The 23,626-nt window shown below is 44.6% G+C and overlaps 1 protein-coding gene across 1 annotated transcript in view; it reads right to left on the bottom strand.

Moving 5' to 3' along the window:
- Positions 1-606: 606 nt before the first annotated feature.
- LOC310648031 (vomeronasal type-2 receptor 26-like) overlaps positions 607-23,626 on the bottom strand; it is a gene marked incomplete at both ends in the record, with an annotated part of 85,943 nt that continues 62,923 nt past the window's right edge. Inside the window, 3 exons of the mRNA XM_083375661.1 lie at positions 607-1,517; positions 4,459-4,585; positions 21,353-22,147. Coding sequence (XP_083231787.1) covers positions 607-1,517; positions 4,459-4,585; positions 21,353-22,147 — 1,833 coding nt within the window. The remainder of the gene's footprint in view (positions 1,518-4,458; positions 4,586-21,352; positions 22,148-23,626) is intronic.

The following is a 23,626-nucleotide window of genomic DNA, read 5'->3' as shown; positions in this document are numbered from 1 at the left end:
AGTGTTAAGTCCATCATGACAAAGGGGAGATACCATCAGGCCAGCTCTGGTTGTAACAGCGGTGTTTAGGCAGCTTTCCGTACCTTCTCTTGAGAGCACAGAAATAAGCCAGTTGCTGAAGATTACATTCCTTTCTTCCTCCCCCCTTTGCTAGTAGACAGTAAGGGAGAATAAAGTTCAGAAAGAAATAACACAGGAAAGCAAAGTGTTACATTGTAGCGATAGAGAAAGTCAAGGCAATAAACCCACAAGCACTCCCCCCTTTCTCCAGGAGTATGGCAGAACCCAGGGAAAGAAAAGAATGGAAATTGGGTCAGGGAAGAAATATGAAGGAGAAAAAGGAAAGCAATACAGATATGGGTTCTGACAAACTGCATACATGAAAAGTAATTCCCAAAAGAACCCATTTTCAGATTCTATGCAATGTGTTGAATCCCAACCAAACAATATTACTCCCACTCCTCCAAGAAATTGGTTTCCTCACAATCTTCTAGACATCCTTTATTTATTTCAAGAAAAATTGACCCACTCATGTACGGAGAACAGCTTGGATAATTTTCTACATTTGACCTGTTACAACATGTTCACTGTTGAAATTCCTCTGTCTCACATTTTTACATTTCTTCTAATTGTAAGCTGCTCCTTTGTGTTCAGGTTTGGCCTCAGAATGACAATGTAGCACTTAGGAATGAAGATGCAGCCCAGCAGACCAGCACTGGAGGCCAGGATGGAGAAGATCTGCACAGCCACCATGTATTTCCCTTTGGTACTCAAGTAGGTGGGCACAAAAGTCACCCAGACACTGCAGAAGACCAGCATGCTGAAGGTGATCAGCTTGGCTTCATTGAAGGCCCCAGGCAGATTCCTGGCCAGGAAAGCCACCATGAAGCAGATGGCAGCCAAAAAGCCCATGTAGGTGAGGGTGATGTAGAACATAACAACAGCCCCTTCATTGCATTTCAGGATGATCTCTCCAGGCTGGGAGTGGAGATCAGAGTCAGGAAATGGGGGAAAAACTCCCACCCAGATGGAGGAGATGATAATTTGGACTGAAGAACAAGAAAGGATGATGGAGTTTGCCAAGCTCTTCCCCAACCATCTCTTCACTCGGTTTCCTGGTTTTGTGGCCAGGAAAGCCAGCACCACCATGATCGTTTTGGCCAAGAGAGAAGAAATGGCAATGGAGATGATGATGTTGAACACCACCTGTTGGAGAAGGCAGGTGGCTTTCCTTGGTTGACCAATGAAGAGAGAAGGAGACAAGAAGCAAAACAGGAGGGAGACCAAGAGGATGTAGGAGAGATCCCGGTTGTTGGCTTTGACAATGGGAGTTTCTCGGTATTTAATAAAGATGATTAAGATAAGGCTTGTGGTTAGGAACAAGAATAGGGCAAAAGAGACCAAGATGATGCCCAGATATTCTTCATAAGACAGGAAATTTACAATTTTGTAGATACATTGGACTCTCTCCTCATTTGGATATTTATCATCTGGACACTTGGTGCATTTTTCTGTATCTGAGAAAGTCAAAAAACAGTATTTCTTTAGCAACCTATTCTTTTAACTTTCAAGAAATATCTTCTTGGGACAACAGCTAATAACAGGGACATTTTCCAAGATGTGTTACTTAACAATTCCATGAAAAAAATTGAAAAAAATATTTTTCTAAAAACTATATAGCTGAGGTGTATGAAACTGGGGGAAATCATAGAACTTAAAATATTTCTGGAGCCTTCACAGGAACCTACATTAATAGAGATAAATAATAAATCTGATAAACTTTCCAGAAACGTTTCCTGAGTCCTTTAGATGGCATTTCTCAATACACCAAACCCAGAGGATGTCTTTTCCCTGAAATCTAGTTTGGTAGTAGAGAAAGATAGTCCTACAAATATCTGAAATGGCCACTGGGGGCAGCACTAATATAGGTGAAATGAGATGCACCCATCACTGTCCCCACCACACCTCTCCTTCCATGAATTGGCTGCTCTCATCTCATTGGATGGGGAAAAGATCTTTGAGGTGGTTCAGGTGGAATTTCTGAAGTGGCATCTAAGAATGTCTGGTTTCCACACTTCTCTGTCTTTTGGATTACAATCAAAATCCCCCATTAGTAGATGAAACAGAGGGTTTCCTTATGTGAAATTAGATAGATCTAAATGTATTGATATTATTTCAGGAGATCAAGCCTGTAATGTAAAACTTAACAGAGTCTCTGAAGTTGTTTTTAAACACATGCACACAACACACACACACAGACACATGGGGGTGGGTGGGGCGGTCTAGTGGTTCAGGCACCAGACTAAAAATAAGAAGACTGTGAGTTCTAGTCCTGCTTTAGGCATGAAATCTGGATGGGTAACTTTGGGCCAGTCACTCTCTCTCAGCCCTACACATCTCATAAGGTTGTTGTGGGGAAAATAGGGGGAAGAAGGAGTATTTTGTGTGTGCTGCCTTGAGATGATGATGATGATGATGATTCCATAAATAAATAATATTTTAATATATTTTAACAGGGATTGTCCTATTAATCCCAATTACGTACTCTACACTGACCAACTAATAAGAATTTGTTTGTTTGTTTTGTAGGAAGAATCGTAAAACCCTCCCCCCTTTATTTCCATGCCTCCAGAGAAGGCAAAGAAAAATTGTCCACAGAAGCTAAAGCAATCCCTGCCCCCCAACCAGAATGGCCTCAAGTTACCCCAGTTAGAAGAAACTCTGCTAATGGATGCATTTTACCCATCAGTGAGAAACAAAGCCACTAGGAATGTAGGAGGAAGCGGCTTCTGCAGTTTAGACCAAGGCAGGCTGAACTGACAGGATGAAGTCAGAAAACACAAAGCCACACAGAATTTACATTCCCCACCTTTCCCCAAGGCTAGCCGTGACCCTGACTGTCATCCAGGAAACCAAATAGGGACAACTAGAATACAGAAAATCACAATTATTAATCTAATCAAATAACTCCACCAGGCATCTCAATCTCAAAAGTCCAAAAGGGCATAAAAATCCACTCGTCATGCCAGGCTGTCAGCTGTCCCAGAACCGATTGCTGAATGTCATTTCGCTTCTGATTTCTAAATAAATGGAGACATCCTTTCCTGCAGCTTGCCTCCAAATTCACTGGCTCCTGCATCTTTCTCCCGGCTTGGAACCGGACCAGGTTTTACATCCAACAATTCTTTATACAAATTATAGCTTGTGTGTCTCCCAGTGTCTCTATATTAAAAAGGTAAAGGATGCCCCGCACATGCGTGCTAGTCGTTTCCGACTCTAGGGGCCGGTGCTCATCTCCGTTTCAAAGCCGAAGAGCCAGCGCTTGTCCGAGGACGTCTCCGTGGTCATGTGGCCGGCATGACTAGACGCCAAAGGCGCACGGAACGCTGTTACTTTCCCACTGTAGTGGTCCCTATTTTTCTACTTGCATATTTACTTATTATTTAAAAAAAGTAAAACATAAAATGAATCCTAAAGGGTTCCCAAATCCCCTCCAGTAGGTGCTCAACCTCCCTCTGCTCCAAAACCTGGAGAACAGCCTGGTCTTTCATGGCTTCTTGGAGGTCATTCAGGATGGGAACCATCTTGAGCAGAAGCCCTCAAAGGTCTTGAGGGAAATGGAGGTTCTCTTGCAGCGAAGGACTTTAGCTTTGTAGATGTTCAATACTATTGTCAGATTCTGTACTGTATTGTACTGCTTGCAACTTTTATTAATTCTCCATTTTCTCATGCTCTTTGTTAGTTCTGTTTTAATTGAATCAATTTGTGTATTAAGTGATTTTTTCCCTTTTGAACCATGACTGGACCTTTTTTTTGATAAGGGCTGTAGTTGTTTATATTTCAATATTTAACAAGAAAGAAAGAAAGAAAGAAAGAAAGAAAGAAAGAAAGAAAAAGAAAGAAAGAAAGAAAGAAAGAGAAAGAAAGAAAAAAGAAAGAAAGAAAGAGAGAGAGAGAGAGAGAGAGAGAGAGAGAAAGAGAAAGAAAGACTAAACTTCTCCCTCCATGATCCTTCAAGAAGATTTTTCTGCTTATAGTGGTTGACGACCTTAATAGAATTGATTGCTTGATATAACTTTTTATGCAACAATTTTGGGAGATGTCATAACATCAATATGCTTCAGATGAAGATAAGCAGTGGACATAAGACAAATTTCAAACAATTCAGCTGTTCCTAGAAAGATTATGATGGAAGGACGCATCCAAACTAACAAGCAGGAGATTTATTTTCCCTGGCAATGATAAAGCTTGCCCAATCTACTTTACCTTCCAATCTCTTCTTAATCTCTCCTTCAAGATTTTTCGGTTGTTCTTCTGTTTAAATATGAAATTGTGCATTTTGAAAATAAACAAGAAAATACTTAAGCTTCAAAGTGTTTTTTCTCACATATACATTCACAAAAATGTTCTGACTAACTCTATTTCCGCAGGGCCTTCCTTTCCTCTGGTGTCACCCACCCTCCTGAATGGAGATGGTCCCATCCGGACAAGGAATGCAGTCGTAGCAGCAAACTGGCTCTCCTTCTCGAGGCCTCTTGACAAATCCAGGATGACAATTTTCCACACATTTGGAATGAGGCAGAGACTAAGGAGAAAAAATAGGAATGCCAAAGAAAGCATATTAGGACTCACCACCCATGGAAAATAGAGGCAGACTTGGACATTATCCAAGAAGCCTCTGGTCTTCACTTAGGTATATATGATATTTCTTGACTAGTTCCAAATGGTTGTAGAAGATTCAACTATTGTCAGATTCTTCATTTAGTTCATGAGTTTTGCTTCTGGTATATGACATTGCAAAAAAAAAGGACTTTTCTACTTAATAAGATCTGAAGGGATGGAATTGAAAAAAGATTTAAGCACTAAGTGATAACCGGTTAGTTCCTCCTCATGACCCTATTAACGTGCATTCTTCCATTCTTCATATATCCATATTTTTTAAAGACAATGATCTATTCATATTAAAATTTGCATTTATTTATGTCCTAAAGAATCATTATCCTGGATCCAGGTTCTCTTAGTCAGGTTAAAACATTATTCCTTATTATAGCATTTGAAGGAAACTTTCTTCATTGCTACTGAAGCTTCCCAAGCAGTCTAAGAAAACTATCATTCCCTGCATTCGGTTCTCAGGGAAGTCCTCCACTATGGTGATTAGGCTAAGCCCAATAAAAATGGTTCTGAGGGCTTTGGAAAACAGAGAAAAACACCAATATTTCTCCCACCTTGTTGAGCCTTGAAAGAACAGCTTGGTTGATAATAAGTCTCCCTCTTTTAAAACTCCCTGGGTGCTGAAAGATGAAATCCATTTTGGGGAGAACCATCCAGCTCCTGATGATGAGATCTGCTGCTATATTTCCATTTTGGTCCAAGAACAGTTTCCTCGCAGAAAGATTGCAAAATTCATTCTTCACCAAAAAGGGATGAAACTAAAATGGAAACTCCATAAGTGTTAAAAGTGGTTTCTTATCTCATGTAGTCTTTTCACATTTGAATCTTTTTTACATTCATCTGATCTGCAAGTATTCTTACTTGGGAGGACTAGAGTAACCACTATCTTCAAAAAGGGGAAAATACAAAGATTTAGCAAAATTTGTCAATCATATATTAATTAAAAAAAATACAAAATTTCTCAATTATATAGAATATTGTAGAGCAGTCACAACATAATTGAAAAAACAATCCAATAATGAGATTGTCTATAAACTCCTTGAAAACAGTAAGATGACTAGTAAGAATGGATTTGTCTGGAAGTAAGTTTCCAGGTAAATCTTCTCCTAGGTAAACAGATGGGAATCCTGACCACAGGAGTTAATTCTAATTTATTTTAAGGCTAATTAACTGAATCTTGCAAGTCTGAAAGCACAAATTCCCCCCCCACACACACACACACTATTTCTACAGCCTAAAAAGTTAGGCAGGATCCCTTCTGAGTTTCTTTCTCTACCTTTTATGCAGCTGAGGGCTCTCCTCTTATCTACAGAATATAGAAAAATAGAGTTGGAAGGGACTTTGGAGTCTTCTAGTCTAATCCTCTTCTCAAAAATATGATCATTTCTAGTCAGCATATTTTCCTCCATCCCCAAGGTCATTTTCATATATTGTTAGACTTTCTTAATGGATTAAAGGAATGCTTTTGATATAACTTGATTTCATCAAAATATGAACAAACATCTTCATGAAATCATGATTAGAAACCAAGTTAATTGAAGGTCAGTGGATATGACCATTAAGTGGGAAAAGATTATCTTAAAAATTGTACTCAAATAATTTTCCCTGTTCCTCATAGAACTGGGGAGATTTGAATAAAAATTAATCCTTGTTCATCTATTCTTCAATATAGTCATTAATATAGGTAGATTGAATAGATAAAGAAACAGAACTACAAAAGGAGGAGGGACAGTTCCACCATAATGTAAGAGAACACTACATATCTATAGAAATGCACATTATCCAAGATAAAAGCCGTCCAGAATCTATGTGGGTCAATCTAAAAGGGGGGAAAAGTGACATTGCCACAGGGGTTTACTACAGGCCACCCAACCAATCAGAAGAAATAGATGGACTGTTTACCAACCAATTAACAAATGTATGTAGGAAGGATACCACAATAGTAATGGGAAACTTCAACTACCCAAATATCAGCTGGGAGACAAACTCTGCAGCAAGCGGGAGATCAAACAGATTCGTAACCAACTTAGCCAACAACTTTGTCATCCAAAAGGTGGAGGAGGGAACTAGACGTAATGCTATGCTGGACCTAATTCTTACTAATAGAGAAGAAGTGATAGAGGGAGTTGAAGTTGCCAGAACCTTGAGGGAAGCTGACCATGTCATACTGGAATTCGATATAATGCAAAGACAAACAATGAAAAATAATTCAACCAATGTCTTAAATTTCAAAAGAGCTGATTTGAAGAAACTCAGAGAGAACCTAGGAAAGATTCCATGGATGAAAATCCTAAAGGGGAAAACAACTCAAGAAGCATGGGAAACTCTGAAAAATGCTATTATAAGAGCCCTGACCAGCAGAATACTACTGAAAAAAAATCAAGAAGAAACCAGCATGGCTGCACAAAGATCTTTCAGACAAACTGAAAGACAAAAAGGACAAGTACAAAAAATGGAAAGAGGGACACATAGCTAAGGCTGATTATCACCAGACAGCCAGAACATGAAAAGATGAAGTCAGGAAAGCAAAGGCTCAGAATGAACAAAGACTTGCAATAGAAATCAAGGATAATTTTAAAAAAAAGGTTTTTCCCCCAACATATTAATAACAAGAAAAAAGTCAAGGAAACTGTAGGTCCACTAAAGATAGAAGATGGCAAGGAAGCAACAAGCAACAGGGAGAAAGCAGAGCTGCTTAACTCATTCTTTGCATCAGTCTTCACACAAAAAGAAATTATAGCACAACATACAAAAAAAATACTTGAAAAGACAAATTACAAACAAAATGTCAATGCTGGATGTTCTTGCTTTGACAACATATAGAGATGTAGCCTTTTTCTTTCGTATGCTTTACTCTTAGAATTAGATGATACTGGGGGAGGAGGAGGAATGTGATAGGAGTCCTGTTAGACATAACTATATTGTAATGGTGTGTGAATTCAGGGCTTTTGAAATAAGAGATGATAAGAAATGGCGGGTTTAGAACAGGAGGGAAAGCCTGCATTTCAAACTAATTGGAGAATCAGAAGGTCGGCAGTTTGGCAGGTCGAATCTCGAGTGCCACGTAACAGAGTGAGCGCCTGTTACTTGTCCCAGCTTCTGCCAACCTAGCAGTTCAAAAGCACATAAAAATGCAAGTAGAAAAATAGAGACCACTACAGTGGAAGGTAACAGTGTTCTGTGCGCCTTTGGCGTCTAGTCATGCCGGCCACATGACCACGGAAACATCCTCGGACAAGCGCTGGCTCTTCGGCTTTGAAACGGAGATGAGCACTGGCCCCTAGAGTCGGAAATGTCTAGCACGCATATGCGGGGGAACCTATTCTGAACCAGCCCTCTTCTGGCCTTGTAATAAGGCAAACCCCTATTTAAACAGAAGAGACTGGAGAGCGTCCAAGGCTGAAAAGCGTTTGCCAAGATTTAATAGTCAATTAACAGAACAAGAAACAAAAACACAGGAACTTGAATCCTCAAGCGGAAGGGTTGCTTTCAGCAACCAGCCCCTCCCCAAACACTCCTTTTATTTAGAGTTCAGGGCGTGGTCTCCCTGTGCCTCCTCCCAAGGAGTCCCACAGCCTTTCTTTGTTTGTTCCTGCTCGACTGCCTCCTGCGTCAGTCGTCCTTGAACAGGGCCAGCTGTGGGTCATCATCCTCCGCACTATCGGGCTCACGCAGCTGAGAAGAGGTCCCCGGCTGAGGGCTCTGCAAAGCCTCCAAGCCATCATCAGCCGGTTCGTCTCCCTCCTCCCCCTCATCTGAGTCATCCGATACATCGGAGCCGGCTGTCGGACCCACCGGCTGGCCCTGAGTCATAACACTATCCCGCACCGCAGGGCCCTTCCCCCGGGGCTGCCGATCCGGATGCGGTCGGGATGGGAATTGCTCGTGAAAAGCAGTCACCAACGCAGGGGCATGAACGGCGGTCGCGTCTTCCCATGTGAAGTCCTCCGGCCCGTACCCTTTCCACTCGATTAGGTACTGGAAGCGACCTTTCAGCCAGCGGGAATCCCGGATGCTGGCGACCTCGTACTCGGGGGTGCTGCCACCATCACGAGGTCCTGATGGGGGAGGTTCCGCTTGGCGAAGTGGACAAGCCGGTTGTTCGGGGACCAACAAGGACCGATGGAAGACGGGGTGCACGCGCAGGGAACGTGGCAGAGTTAAACGATAGGCGACCGGGTTGATGACGGCCTCGACTGGGAACGGTCCAAGGTAACGGTGGTCCAGCTTTCTCGCCGGCCGAGTGGATGGTAGGTTCCGGGTGGACAGCCAGACCCGATCCCCCACCGATAGTGGAGGCGTATCCCTTCTCGACCGATCGGCGAACCTCTTGTAGTCGGCCTTGGCCTTCTCCAGCTGCCGTCGCACCAACCGATGGATCGCCTGTAGCTCTGCCATGAATTCATTCGCTGCCGGCTCCGGTGAGTCCACGGGAGAAAGGGGGAAAAACCGGGGGTGATAACCCACGTTGGCCAAGAACGGTGTCATCTGCGTGGAGGTGTGCTGTGAGTTGTTAAAGGCAAACTCGGCTATGGCCAAATAGTCCACCCAATTGTCCTGCTGCAGGTTAACGTAGCAGCGCAGATACTGCTCTAAGATGCCGATGACCTTCTCGGTACCCCCGTCGGTCTGAGGATGATGCGCGGACGAGAGGCAAACCTTGATGTCCAACGGCCGCATCAACTCCTGCCAAAAGCGGGCTGTAAATTGGGCCCCCCTATCGGAGACGACTCTATCTGGAAGGCCGTGCAGCCGGAACACCTGTTGGATGAACATGCGACTAGTGGCGCAAGCTGACGGTAAGCCACGACAGGGGATGAAGTGAGCCATCTTGGTCAACATGTCCACCACCACAAACACTGTTGTGAAGCCAGAGGATGGGGGTAGATCCGTCAAAAAGTCCATGGACACAGCCCCCCAGGGTCTCTTGGGTGTTGGCAAAGGCTGCAGTAAACCAGGCGGGGCCCCTGTCGCTGACTTGGCCTGCCTGCATGGGATGCAGGAGGTGACATAAGACTGGACGTCGTGTCGGACTCGGGGCCACCAGAAGGTACGGGAGACCAGGTTCAGAGTCTTGAACAGGCCAAAATGCCCCGCAGCCGGGTTATCATGACACTGGCTGAGGACGAGTCCCCTGAGTGGCCCTCCCGGAACATAGAGCCGGTCACGATAATACAGGAGTCCATCCGTGACCGACCAAGGCGAATCTGGCCCCACCTCTTCCTTCCGCTGAGCCACCCACGCCTCCTGCTGCTGCGCCTCCCGGATCCGAGCCCGTATATCCACCGGCTCCCGCACCGCAGCAAAAGACTCGACGGGGATCACGGTCCTGGGCGGAAGCTTGTCTTCCGCTCGGGTGTACTCGGGCTTCCTGGACAGAGCATCCGCTCTCTGGTTGTGCCCGCTTGGTATGTACCGCACCCGGAAGTCAAACCTCGCAAAGAAGAGGGACCACCGGATCTGGCGTTGGTTCAAATTCCGAGCGGTCTGCAGGCTTTCCAGATTCTTGTGGTCCGTCCGGACCTCGATTTGATGCCGCGCCCCCTCCAGATGATGCCTCCAAGCCTCGAACGCCGCCTTGATGGCCAGCAGCTCCTTCTCCCAGATGGTATAGTTGCGCTCCGAGGGATTCAATTTCCGGGAGTGATACGCGCAAGGGAAAAGGGTACCGCTGGGCGTCGTTGCCTGGAGTAACACGGCCCCAATGGCAATGTCGGAGGCGTCCGCCTCCACGACAAACGGCCGTTGCGGGTCAGGATGCTTCAAGATGGGCTCCTTCATGAAGGCGTCCTTCAAAGCTTGGAACGCCTGTTGTTCGGGGGCGTTCCACTGGAACCGAGTCTTCTTCTGCAGGAGCCGGGTGAGGGGGGCTGTCAAGGCAGCAAAGCCAGGGATGAATGTTCTATAGTAGTTGGCGAATCCAAGAAGTCGCTGAACATCCTTCACGCGACGCGGGGGTTGCCAACTCTGCAACGACTCAACTTTACTCGGTTCCATGGCGATGCCCTCAGGAGAAATGCGGTGACCCAAGAAATCGATGGTCACCTGGTAGAACTGGCACTTCTCCAACTTGGCAAACAGCCGATGTTTCCAGAGGCGCTGCAGGACCTGACGGAGATGCTGATGATGCACTTCACGCGACGGGGAGTAAATCAGGATGTCGTCCAGGTAAATCACGACAAACTGGTCCAACAGATCTCGAAAGATGTTGTTCATAAAATGCTGAAACACAGCGGGGGCGTTGGTCAGGCCAAACGGCATCACCGTGTACTCGAAATGTCCATAGCGAGTACCAAACGCCGTCTTCCACTCATCACCCGGCCGAACCCTGACGAGGTTGTAAGCTCCACGCAGGTCCAGTTTCGTGAAAATCTTAGCCTCCCGGAGTCGGTCCAAGAGCTCGGGGATGAGGGTCAGCGGGTAGCGGTTACGCACCGTGATGGCGTTGAGTTTCTGGTAGTCACAGCAAAGCCGTAACTCGCCCGACTTCTTTTTGACGAAGAGCACGGGCGCAGACACTGGCGAGGACGAGGGCCGGATGAAACCACGAGCCAAATTCTTTGTCAGGAAGTCCCGCAATGCAGCCAACTCGGGCTCCGACATGGAGTACAAACGCCCCACTGGGAGAGGCGCATCAGGGACTAGATCAATGGAGCAGTCGTAGGGCCTGTGCGGGGGTAATTGGTCCGCCTCTGACTCGCTGAACACGTCAGCAAAGTCGGACAGTTCGGGAGGCAAGGAAACCCCTGGGGAACCCTCCACCTGGCCGGCACAGATATGGCGGGTGTGGTCCACGCACTGCAAACTTGGGAAGGTGACCAAGTTCTGAGACCAATAGATCTGTGGATCATGCGCCCGGAGCCACGGCAGACCCAAGACCACGGGGAAGTGCAGTTCCGAAGTGATGTAGAACTGGATGGCCTCCACATGAGAACTGATGGCCATACACACGGGTTGCGTGGCGGCCGTAATAGGCCCGGACAGGAGCACTCGACCATCGATGGTCTCCACAAGCATGGGCGGATCCACCGGACACTGGGGAACAGCCCATTTGGCCACGAAGGCCGAGTCCATAAAGTTAGTGGTAGCCCCAGAGTCAATTAAGGCATGGACCGGAATCCCCTCTGGCTTGCCAGGAAGGATCAGACGTGCCTCCCAAATCAAATGCCATGGAGGTTCACAGGCACCGTCAGAACGGCGTCACTCGGCGTGGTCGTTGTGGGTCGCCCGATCTATCACACCGTCTAGATCGGGCTCGGGCCGTTTCCCGACAGCAAAGTAGAAGACTTTCTCGGGGCAGGCTTGGTCACTGATGCCCGCTGATGCTTCTTCGGGCAAGAAGCAGCCAAATGTCCAGGGTCCCCACAGTAAAAACACAACCCCCCCGATCGTCGTCTGTCCATTTCCGTCACCGAGAGACGGGACCTGGCGGCACCCAGCTCCATTGGCTCCTCCCTCTGGACTGGGGGCTCACGCACAACAGGAGCGGCAGGGGTCTGTGGGGTGGCACGGCGACTCTTTCGCTGCTGCAGCCGGGCATCGATCCGCAGACAAAGATGGATCAGCCCATTCAGGTCTGAGGGAATGTCCACGCGGGCCAGCTCATCCAACACCTCCTCCGACAAGCCATCCTGGAAGGCATCCACGAGCGCAGCCTCATTCCAGGCGGAATCCTGGCTAAGCAGCCGGAAATCACTGATATAGGCCTGTAGGGGGCGCTGACCCTGCCTCAAAGCTTTCAGGCGTCGGGTGGCGGTCTGCGCCTTAATTGGGTCCTCGTACATGAGGCGCATATGGTCACAAAACCCCCCAAAGTTATCCAACAAAGGGCTAGGCTGTGCCAGCAGAGGCGTGCCCCAACGAGCTGCATCCCCCGACAGAAGACTCAACACGAACCCCACCTTATCCCGGTCAGTGGGGAAATCAGCTGCTCTCACGCTGATAAAAAGCTGGCATTGTCCCAGGAAGGCAGGAAACAGTTCTGGATTACCAGCAAATTTATCCGGCATAGCTATCTGACATTTCCTCCTGGGTGGGGGTGCAGCATGTACCTGAGCTTGCAGTTGAGCCACCTGAGCTGCCAGCAAAGTGAGTTGCTGGGTGAGCTGAGCATTCTCGGCACGAAGCTGCTCCATCGTAGTAATAAGGGGTGGGAGGCTGAAAGCAAACTATTCTGAACCAGCCCTCTTCTGGCCTTGTAATAAGGCAAACCCCTATTTAAACAGAAGAGACTGGAGAGCGTCCAAGGCTGAAAAGCGTTTGCCAAGATTTAATAGTCAATTAACAGAACAAGAAACAAAAACACAGGAACTTGAATCCTCAAGCGGAAGGGTTGCTTTCAGCAACCAGCCCCTCCCCAAACACTCCTTTTATTTAGAGTTCAGGGCGTGGTCTCCCTGTGCCTCCTCCCGAGGAGTCCCACAGCCTTTCTTTGTTTGTTCCTGCTCGACTGCCTCCTGCGTCGGGCGTCCTTGAACAGGGCCAGCTGTGGGTCATCATCCTCCACACTATCGGGCTCACGCAGCTGAGAAGAGGTCCCCGGCTGAGGGCTCTGCAAAGCCTCCAAGCCATCATCAGCCGGTTCGTCTCCCTCCTCCCCCTCATCTGAGTCATCCGATACATCGGAGCCGGCTGTCGGACCCACCGGCTGGCCCTGAGTCATAACAGAACCTTTACCTTTACCTTTAATCCATAGCTTTAGCAGCAATAATAAATCTAATTATGCTATGCATATTTAAGTTAGCCAAACCCTGGAGCAGTGGTAGCAATCTTCTATCACAATGGCAAGCCCTTTAAGATTATATATTGTTAATGATATAAGTGAAGAAATGGGGAAACTATGGTTAAATAAATTGTTTGATCCAATAATAAAATTTCATTGATAATTTATGAATCAACCACAATAAGCAAAAAAACTACCCTCATAGTATTTGTTCGATGCTGTATCGAAGGTATGGGAATGAATTCACCAGTAAATTTGTTTTTGGACTTGGTAGAACTTGAAAAAGTAACAGCAGAAGGAATATTTGATTCCTTAAGTCCAATGTCTTTACTCTTATGGGATGACAGAAGATTATCTGAAAAAATATTTGATTTCTCTGGCATGTGATGGCACTGCTGTGATGATGGGATGTAAAAGTGAAGTGAAAAAATTGCTGTCAGAACGTTTTCCTTCTATTATAGTTTGGCATTGTGCTAATCACAGACTAGAATTATCAGTAGGTGATGCTGTCAAGGAAACTTCAGGAATTAATTTAATTTAATAATTTAATTTGTATACCGCCCTTCTCCCGAAGGACTCAAATAGATTCCAATCATTTATTGATAAACTGTATGTCATATACCATGCTTCACCAAAGAATAGCAGAGAGTTGCATTCATGTGCAGAATTACTGGGGACTGAGCTGCTGAGAATTTTAAGTACCGATGGGTGTCATCTAGTTTGCATACAGTTTTGGCTGTATGGAATAATTTTGAATCCCTTGTGTATCATTTTGAACAAGCAATGCATGATCCTACAAGAGATAAAAATGATAAATGCACTTATGATGGCTTGAAAAGAAAAATAACATCTACAGAATTTTTATTGGACTTAGGATTGATGTGTGACACTCTCCAAGAATTGTCAGATTTAAGTTTGGATCTACAAGACCACAACATCGACTTGTATAAGGCAAATAAGAAAATAAAAATACTGGTACAGGTTTTTGAAGAAAGAAGACAGAACTTTGGGCCCTATTATAAATGTGCTGTTGCTGCTGTAAGTGATCTTTGCTTTCGTGGAGTTTTACTTCACAAAAGAGATTCAAGAAAGGATCCTCCCATTGACCCAAGTATATTTTATACAAAATTGAAAGAGTCGATTGAAAAAAGATTACTTGATAGCAAAGACGATGAGTTGGCGTATTGGTCTCGCGTACTTGATCAGAAACATTGGCCTGAAGATGTTAATACTCAACTGACATTTGGAGAAGTGGAAATTAGAAACTTATCAATCAGACTGCAACTAAATGAAAGAGAAATGATTCGTGGATTCCGTGAATACATTCTCGAAAAGACATATCCAGAAAAACTGTTGCATTTGATACGGACTCTGAATACCATTCCTATTTCTTCAAGTGAATGTGAACGTGGATTTTCACAGATGAATCTAATTGCCACCTCAACAAGAACTTCATTAAAGACTAAGACAATATCAGCACCTTTGTTCATCAAACTTGTCGGACCACTTCTGAGACTTTTCGATCCTTCAAAGTACGTTGATCTGTGGTTACTCAGAGGACGACATTCGGCCATAGATACTAAGAGCAAGGAAAGGAGTCAAGAAGATTTGCCAGATGAGAATTGGACAAAAGTTTGGAATTTTCTATGAACATTTGCCTTAAATACAATAAATAAAATGTATGTTAAGAATTGAATATATAATTGTTTAATTATATAAATATATAAATAAAATTATATAAATAAAAGATTAACAAGGTGAGAGTTCCAGCACCTTTTTTTTTTTTTAGAAAAAAAGCCCTGGAGAGAAGTAAGCAGTGGGTACCACAAGGCTCCATCTTACACCCAGTACTCTTCATCAATGACTTAGATGAAGGAATAGAAGGGGAACTCATCAAATTTGCAGCTAAAATGGCAGGAATAGCTAAGAACCCAGAAGACAAGCTCAGAATTCACAAGGATCTTGCCAAACTGGAACAGTGGGCCCTATCCAACAAAATGAATTTCAATGTGGAGAAAAGCAAAGTTTTATGTTTAGGCAGGAAAAATCAAAGGTACAAGTACAGATTAGGTGAGACCTGACTCAAAAACAGTAACTGTGAGAGGGACCTCATCTACTGTGGGACCTGCTAGCACCTCTGACAGTGCTGGAGCCACATTAAATAACCTTTTGTCTGTTCCCCCCAGGGATGGAAAGGTACCTGGTGCTCCCCATTGTCTTTGGACAACATTGAGAAAAAGGGGAGGACAGGGACTGTCCTGTTGAGTAAAGGTTGGTTCCGAAAAAACCTGACTGGTAGATGCTTGGCTGGTGGAAGATTCCACTGCGAAACACTTTCAGGACCTCCTTCTTTTTAATATCTTGTTTTTAATATCTTATTTACTGTGCTTGGTTTTGTTTTGCTTTGCTTTTAATACTTTGGTGTTTTGGTTTTGAACTTGTTTTTAGAAATAAAATAAAGTAAAAAGTAAAACATTCCCAGCTTCCAGGAAAAACATAATAATTTCTGACTTTCAGTTTTGCCCAGTTGACAGAATCCATTTATATTTCATTTCTAACTCCCTATCTGTACAAACCTAAATCTCACCCCCTTACTGGATTCTGCCATTCTCAAGGAGGGAAAGAGAAGACAGAGGGAGCGGGGAATTCTGGGTTGTATCTCCGAATGGAATGTGAAGGGAGGAAGTAATAATGCTGCAAATGTACTGGTGTTTCTCTTTTCCCACAGGGGTTTTGACACCTGAAACTTGACTGATCCGGGACTGACCGAATGGACTGGGGGGAGGGGTTTTTACTCGGGGACACTTTAAAAGTATCGATCTGTGAGACAGTTTCCATATCCTGTCTATATTATCCACTGTCAACAAGGTTTTAGTAAAAGTTCCCGTTTGGACAATCTCGTCTCCAAGAGTTCTTCTTTCCTAAGATGTGGATTGGGGTGGGTTCTGACACCAGTAGTGCAGTAGCAGAGGGATTGTGGGGCTCCTATGGCTGATTTCTGCCTGCCAGGGGAAACTAAATGGGCCTGAAGTTGCCCCATAGAGGAAACACAGAAGGGAGGAAGTCCTGCCAATTGCGGAGAGATGGTGGTCGATCCAGAAAGAAGCAGGAGAAGAGGCTAGCTCAACCTCTGAGTCTAGCCCAAGCTACAAGCAACCAAAGTCTAAAAGTACTGCTACAAGCTGACTGTAAACAAAATGTTTGGAACTGGGTAAGAACAGCGATTTTCTCTCTTCTATTTGAAAATTGATTTCCTGGGAGAAAAAAAAAAGAAAAACCCCAAGAAGCAAAAAGCCTCCAAAAGTGAGAAGGAGGGGGAATTTTGCCCCACATTCCTGCAGACAGAAGCAGCGAATTAAACCTTTCAGGGGGAATAGAAATATACTGATATAAAAAAGAATGTAAGACTTAATTTGGATAAGTTTGAAATCGGTGGAATCTATTTTCTTTTTATATCATCAAAATAGAAGTAAAGTGTTTATTACTGAAAGAACTGGTGCTGACATCTAGTGGTGGATGAGAATATTACAACAGCTGCTCTACTATAGAGACTGGCAAGGCCCAAGAAAAAATAAATTTGATCTTGATGACCTTCAATGTCTTAATAACAAAGAAGAGCTGTGACAAAAAAAGGAAATGTCTTGGGCTTTCTATAAAGTGAGAATTATAAACTCTTAAAAAAAAGAACTGACCTTTCTGGATTGCAAATACTAACTCAACTGTGACTCTAAAGCCATCTGCAAAGAAAGGAAAATCCTGATTTTTGGCTATCATGGAAAACCAGAGATCTGCAGAAAGAATATACCAAGAAAAAAACAAATACCTTCCAGAATGAGATCTAAGCTATGTTGCAACTAATCCAAACAACAATAATGTCAAACTGTGAGGAAATTAAACATAACCTTGAAAACATAAAGGATGCTTAGATGGTCCATATTTTTATCTGCTTATAGCTTTAAAATAATTCACAAACCTGGGAAAGAAATGGGCCATGCTGATGGCCTAAGTAGGCTTCCCTTACAATCTGTTGATCCAGATCCAGCCCCTGCTGCTCAAATACTGTCCATTCAAGAGTTACCAGGATTTCCCCTTCACGCAGGGGACATAGCGGCTGAAACTGCTTCAGATAAGATTCTGAGCAGAGTTCTATCTTGGGTTTTCACAGGGTGGTAAGACAAAAGTCCGGGTCTTAAATTCCAAGCTTATTTTTTAAGAAGGCATGATTTATCAGCCCACAAAGGGTGTTTACTATGGGGAAATAGGGTTATCATACCATCTGTCTTAAGAGATAGGGTACTACAGTCTCTACATGAGGGACACCCTGGCATAGTGTGCATGAAAGTGTTAGCAAGGAGCTACTTGTGGTAGCCTGGGTTAGACAAGGCTGTTGAAGAGCAGGTACATGGGTGTGATATTTGTCAAAGGTCTAGACCCGAGATGCCTCAGGCACCTGTTCACAGATGGGAGCCAACACACACGCCCTGGTCCAGAGTACATATCGATTACGCTGGCCTATTTCAGGGGCAGTTCTTTCTAATTGTTGTTGATAGTCATTCAAAATGGCTGGAAGTTGTTCCAGTCTTTAGCATGACTTCGGCCAAAACAATCCAGGTACTCAGGAAACTTTTTGCCACTCATGGGCTTCCTGATGTCATAGTATCTGATAATGGGACTCAATTTACCGCTGCTGAATTTCAGGCCTTCCTGAGAACAAACATGATTAGACATGCCACTTCCGTGCCCTTCCACCCGTCATCCAACGGTCAAGCAGAACGGATGGTGAGAACAACTGAAGACTCACTAAAGTGCATCATCACAGGTGACTGGCATCACAGGCTCACAGAATTTTTACTTTGCCAGCACTCCACACCTTGTACTTCCACGGGGAAAAGCCCTGCAAATGCCTCATCACCAAACTGGACAGACTGCTCCCTGACAGAGTGGCATCCGATGCTGCTCAATCCAAGCCCCCAAGGGGACTTCAACCAGGTGACATGGTCTGGGCCAGGAACTATGGACCGGGACACTTGTGGGTTCCTGGGAGGTTGGTTGACAAAACGGGGCCCCTATCTTACACAGTAGGGGTGGAGGGAGGGCATCTAGTGAGACGGCACATCAATCAATTAAGGAAATGATTTCCAGAACGGTCACTAACCGTAAGTGACAATCCCTCACATAGCTCTCAAGCTGACACACAGGTTAGCTCCTATTCACCCTACCAGCAATTTCAGCATTCAGTTGAGTTCCAGTCTGAGGAGGATCCAGAGGAGGCAGAGGTGCAACAGGAACCCCTGCAACAAGTGGATCAACCCATCATCACAGACCACTGTGCTGATCCTGTTTCAGGACCTGACTCTGGGGTGGGCCTACCTGACACGGCCAGCCAGAGAAATCCTTCAGAGTCTCATAGACCACCTGCATATAATAATGATTACGTGGTCAATTAGAGAAAGAGGTATGTAAAGAATTCTAGTAGGAAAAACATGCCTCTTGTTTTCTGAATTTTGTTAATTTATCTGTATATTTCATCTTGTAAGGGAACTTACAGGAGAAGTCTATTCGTAGACGCATACTGGGTCATTGTGTACCACTTGTCAGTACAAGGATACTGGCAGAACAGAACGGTCTGTTGTGATCTTATTTATTTATTTATTTATAATGAGACTTGTATGCCGCCCTATCTCCCGAAGGACTCAGGGCAGCTAACAACAATAAAATACAAATAAATACAAATATTAAAAAAGAATTAAATTGTGTCAAAGTCCCACTAAAACCAATAAAAAATTTAAAATCATAATTAAAAACCCCATTATCATCAGTCCAGTTTGGCCTGTTGGAAAAGATATGTCTTAAGGACACAGCGAAAGGACCGAAGGTCTGGGGCCATCTGTAGCTCCCGGGGGAGTTGATTCCACCAAGCAGGTGCCCCAACAGAGAAGGCCCTTCCCCTGAGGGTTGCCAGCCGACACTGTCTGGCCGACAGTACCCTGAGGAGGCCCTCTCTGTGTGAGCTCACAGGGCGATGGGAAAATGTTCCTGGCAGCAGACGGTCCTGCAAATATCCTGGGCCTAAGCCATGTAGGGCTTTATAGTTAAGAACCAGCACCTTGAATCTCACCTGGAGGGCAACCGGTAGCCAATGCAGCTCATGCAGGAGGGGTGTAATATGGGAGTATTGGGATGCTCCCATCACTACCTGTGCAGCCACATTCTGCACCAGCTGAAGCCTCCGGGTGGTCTTCAAGGGCAGCCCCATGTAGAGAGCATTGCAGTAATCTACCTGGGAGGTGACGAGTGCATGAATGACCGTACGTAAAACATCTCGGTCCAGATAGGGTTGCAACTGGCGCACCAGGCGAACCTATGCAAATGCCCCCCTGGCCATGACTCAACATGATCTTCTAAACTGAATCGTGCATCCAGGAGGACGCCTAAGTTGTGCGCCCTATCAACAGGAGGCAACACCTCTTCCCCCATAACCAAAGATGGAAGATCTTGGACTACACAAGATGCCGATACGTAAAGCCACTCGGTCTTGGCCGGGTTGAGCTGGAGCCTGTTCTTCCCCATCCAGATTCGTACCGCTTCCAGGCACCGGGACATCACGTCGAGGGCATCACTGGGTTGGTTCGGGGTGGAGATGAAAAGCTGGGTATCATCTGCATATTGATGATACCTCACCCCGAAACCACAGATGATCTCACCCAGTGGCTTCATAAAGATGTTGAACAGGAGAGGAGAGAGGACCGACCCCTGAGGCACCCCACAATCAAGGGACCTTGGGGTTGACCTCTGTCCTCCTGCCAACACCATCTGCGAATGGCCCGAGAGGTAGGAGGAGAACCACCGTAAAATGGTGCCTCCCAACCCCCGGAGACGTCACAGCAGGATACCATGGTTGATGGTATCAAAAGCCACTGAGAGATCTAATAGGACTAGGACAGAGGAATAACCCCTATCCCGAGCCCGCCAGAGATCATTCACCAGCGCGACCAATGCTGTCTCCATGCTGTACCTGGGCCTGAAACCCGATTGGTACAGCAACCCATAAGTACACGTCCGAGAAGGTCGCGTTTGACAAAACGTCTACCTTGAGTGAGGTCAATCACTTAACCAAATACGGGGAAAGCTCATAATCCCTGAAAATGGGTGATAAAGATATTACCTTGAGTGGGGTCAATCACTCAGAATTAATGTTGGTGGTTGGGAGTGAGTTTTATAATCTTGAGAAAGGATCACAGAAGAATATAACCTTGAATGGGGTCAATCATTCATTGTATTAAAGTTTAAGTGTAAGATGCCAAGTTGGAGTGTTATAAAGTATACTGTCTGATCCTTGATAGGGGAAAGGGGTGTTGTGTATTAGGTTTTGGGAAACAGCTATTCACATGTTTGAACTCTAACAGTTCTGGCGGGTGTTTTAGTGGCAGGATTGTTAGGTTCAATCTGATTGGCTGAACGAACGTATATAAGCTTGCTTGTACTCCCTAACCCCTCAGTACTGATAATGACTGCTAATTAAACATTAGTTGGTTTGTACTCATCTGCCTGGCATCTTCTCTACATGTCAGAACCTAATACTTAATACCTTCTCTGATTGATTGGGATTCCTGCAGACAGGAGGGGTTGGGCTAGATAGTCTCAGGGGCTCCTTCAGATTTATGAAGGTAAGAATTGTACATAATCTAATCATAAACCCATAAGATAGAATTATTTAAAATGCATCCAACTTTTTTAAAAATTAGCAATTTTTAATATCAAAATATATCTGTCATGATGCCTTCTCTTTGGAACATTATCCTCTGAGTGATCTTTGGAATATTATCTCTATGAATAATTAAATTGGCCAACATTCTTTCCCTTTTGTGATACAAAGAGGCTCAGATGATTCTTCTGCATCTCCTTTGGATGATTTCTAAAAGTAACCAACTTTGATGGATCCTGCTCAGTACCACATACCTGCCACGGCTGCAGCCTTGGATACTCCAATCTCTCTTTGACCTCTTTGCTTCTCCTCCTGGATCTGGAGGAATATGCAGCACTCAAGGCCTGGGCCAGAGTCCGAACGATACTGTACAAATGGGGGTAATTTTGGATCTGGATCCTGTTCCTTTTTTCCTGGGTCTCCAGTGGGGCTTTCTGGGTGCATCTTCTCCGGCCTTTGACAGAAAAGATGTGCTTTGAAAGAGAACAGTGAAAATACTCATCTTCAACCTTGGGTTTCAAAAATAAATATGGTTGAAGTGAATTATATATTTGCTTAGTTTTCTTCTGCAAAAAAAAGGCCCAAATACTATGGACATATTTGAGAAGTTTGTCCCTTCTAATTGTGAAATGGCCCAAGACTGTCAAAATCCAGACTTTCCCTTCAATGGGTCCTGGCAGACGCCTAAGTGCTAAATGGAAAGGAAGAATTGTGTTCCAAATGGAAACATATTCTACAAAGTGAACAAAGACATTGACTTGTCTCCACTTAGAGAGGACATCCCTGAGGGCTGCTGTGTGACCAGTTGTTGAAAGTTGTTGTGATATAACAATACAAATTCCATTCTGGACAAGCACAGGAGTAAAAGTCCTCATGAAATTTGCTCCCTCCTCTGTATCTGAAGCAAAGAGGCCAATCAGGGTCCATCTAAAATGGAGCAGCAGTTGGACAATTGCTGGATAACTGATCCCTTCTTTGGGGAGCATCTGGTGGAAAAAGGGGAATTTCCTTTTATCACTCAGAGCCTCTGAAACAGGTTCAACGCTGATCTGAAAAAGGAATTAAAAATGCTGTGTTATATTTGGAGTCAGATCAAGTCCCAAATGCTAGTTTTTAATAACTTCTTATTAATTCTCACAGACATATTACAATAATTTATTGTTGACTAGCCATTATGTCATATCAAAATACATAATGTAGAACACAGACCATTAATAAGTTTCTGTATAAAAATAGAATGAAAGAATAAGAATAAAGAATTGAAGTTATTTCTGTATCATTCCTACAATTTACCATAATCATATCCGCATATCCAGATCTCAACTGAACTGTTTTCTTCATACAATGGGCTGTATTATATGTATTTTTTAAATTCTGATGGCCCAGGATATATATTATTTTAATATATGGATCCCAATAGATCATTGGTGTGATGTTCGGTCCAAGATACTCATCTCTTCCTTTCTTTGACAACTGACATTTTGTCCCCTGCCATTCTGATGGGAGGGGGAGGTGAGGCTGACAGATGTATTTCCTTTACTTTGTTCTCTCCATCTTTGATGTATCTCTTTGGGTGTTGAAAAGGGGGAGGAATATGCTGGGGCCATCAGCCTGACCTCCACTCCACTGCAACGCCTGGGAACTGTCCCATTATTCCAGTTCCCATAACAACTTCACACCTGAGGATTGGCTGGAAACAAACTGGACAATTGGGTACTGGGGAGGGGTTTGAGAAGGGAAGTTTTAATAGAATGTTTTGTGTGGGAATTCTTTAGATTTTGCCTTGCCTTTCTGCCTTCACCGTCTCTCAATAAAAGTTCCTGTTGAATCCATGCCAGTTTCAAGAGTTCTGCTTTCCTGGGAGTATTAGCTGAGGAAGGACCTTCCACATTCCAATAATAGAAGTGTTCACCAGTTGTACAAAAGAAAGGGAGAACACACCTCCCAATATAATTTGCCAGTTGTACAATCCAAGATATAAGGGATGCGGTGGCTCAGTGGGTTACGACGCTGAGCTTGTCGATCAGAAGGTCGGCAGTTTGGCGGGTCGAATCCTGAGTACCGCATAACAGAGTGAGTGCCTGTTACTTGTCCCAGCTTCTGCCAACCTAGCAGTTCGAAAGCACGTAAAAATGCAAGTAGAAAAATAGGGACCACTACGGTGGGAAGGTAACAGCGTTCCGTGCGCCTTTGGCGTCTAGTCATGCCGGCCACGTGACCACGGAGACGTCCTCAGACAAGCGCTGGATCTTCGGCTTTGAAACGGAGATGAGCACCGGCCCCTAGAGTCGGAAACGACTAGCACGCATGTGCGGGGGAACCTTTACCTTTACCTTTACCTTTACCTTTACAATCCAAGATGCCTTTAATTGAAATGTTATAGTTCTAGCAGAGAGAATATTGGAAGTCTTCCATAGTTTTAATTGTACACTAATAATTATATACACTGATTTTAGACATATATTGCATAAATTCCCAATTCAGCTCTGAGGGCAGCAGCTGAAGTCCTTTTATTCATCCTTAAGATA

This window comes from Vipera ursinii, assembly GCF_947247035.1.
Source record: "Vipera ursinii genome assembly, chromosome: 17".
NCBI lineage: Eukaryota > Metazoa > Chordata > Lepidosauria > Squamata > Viperidae > Vipera > Vipera ursinii.
This window is presented reverse-complemented; position numbering and strand designations above follow the sequence as displayed.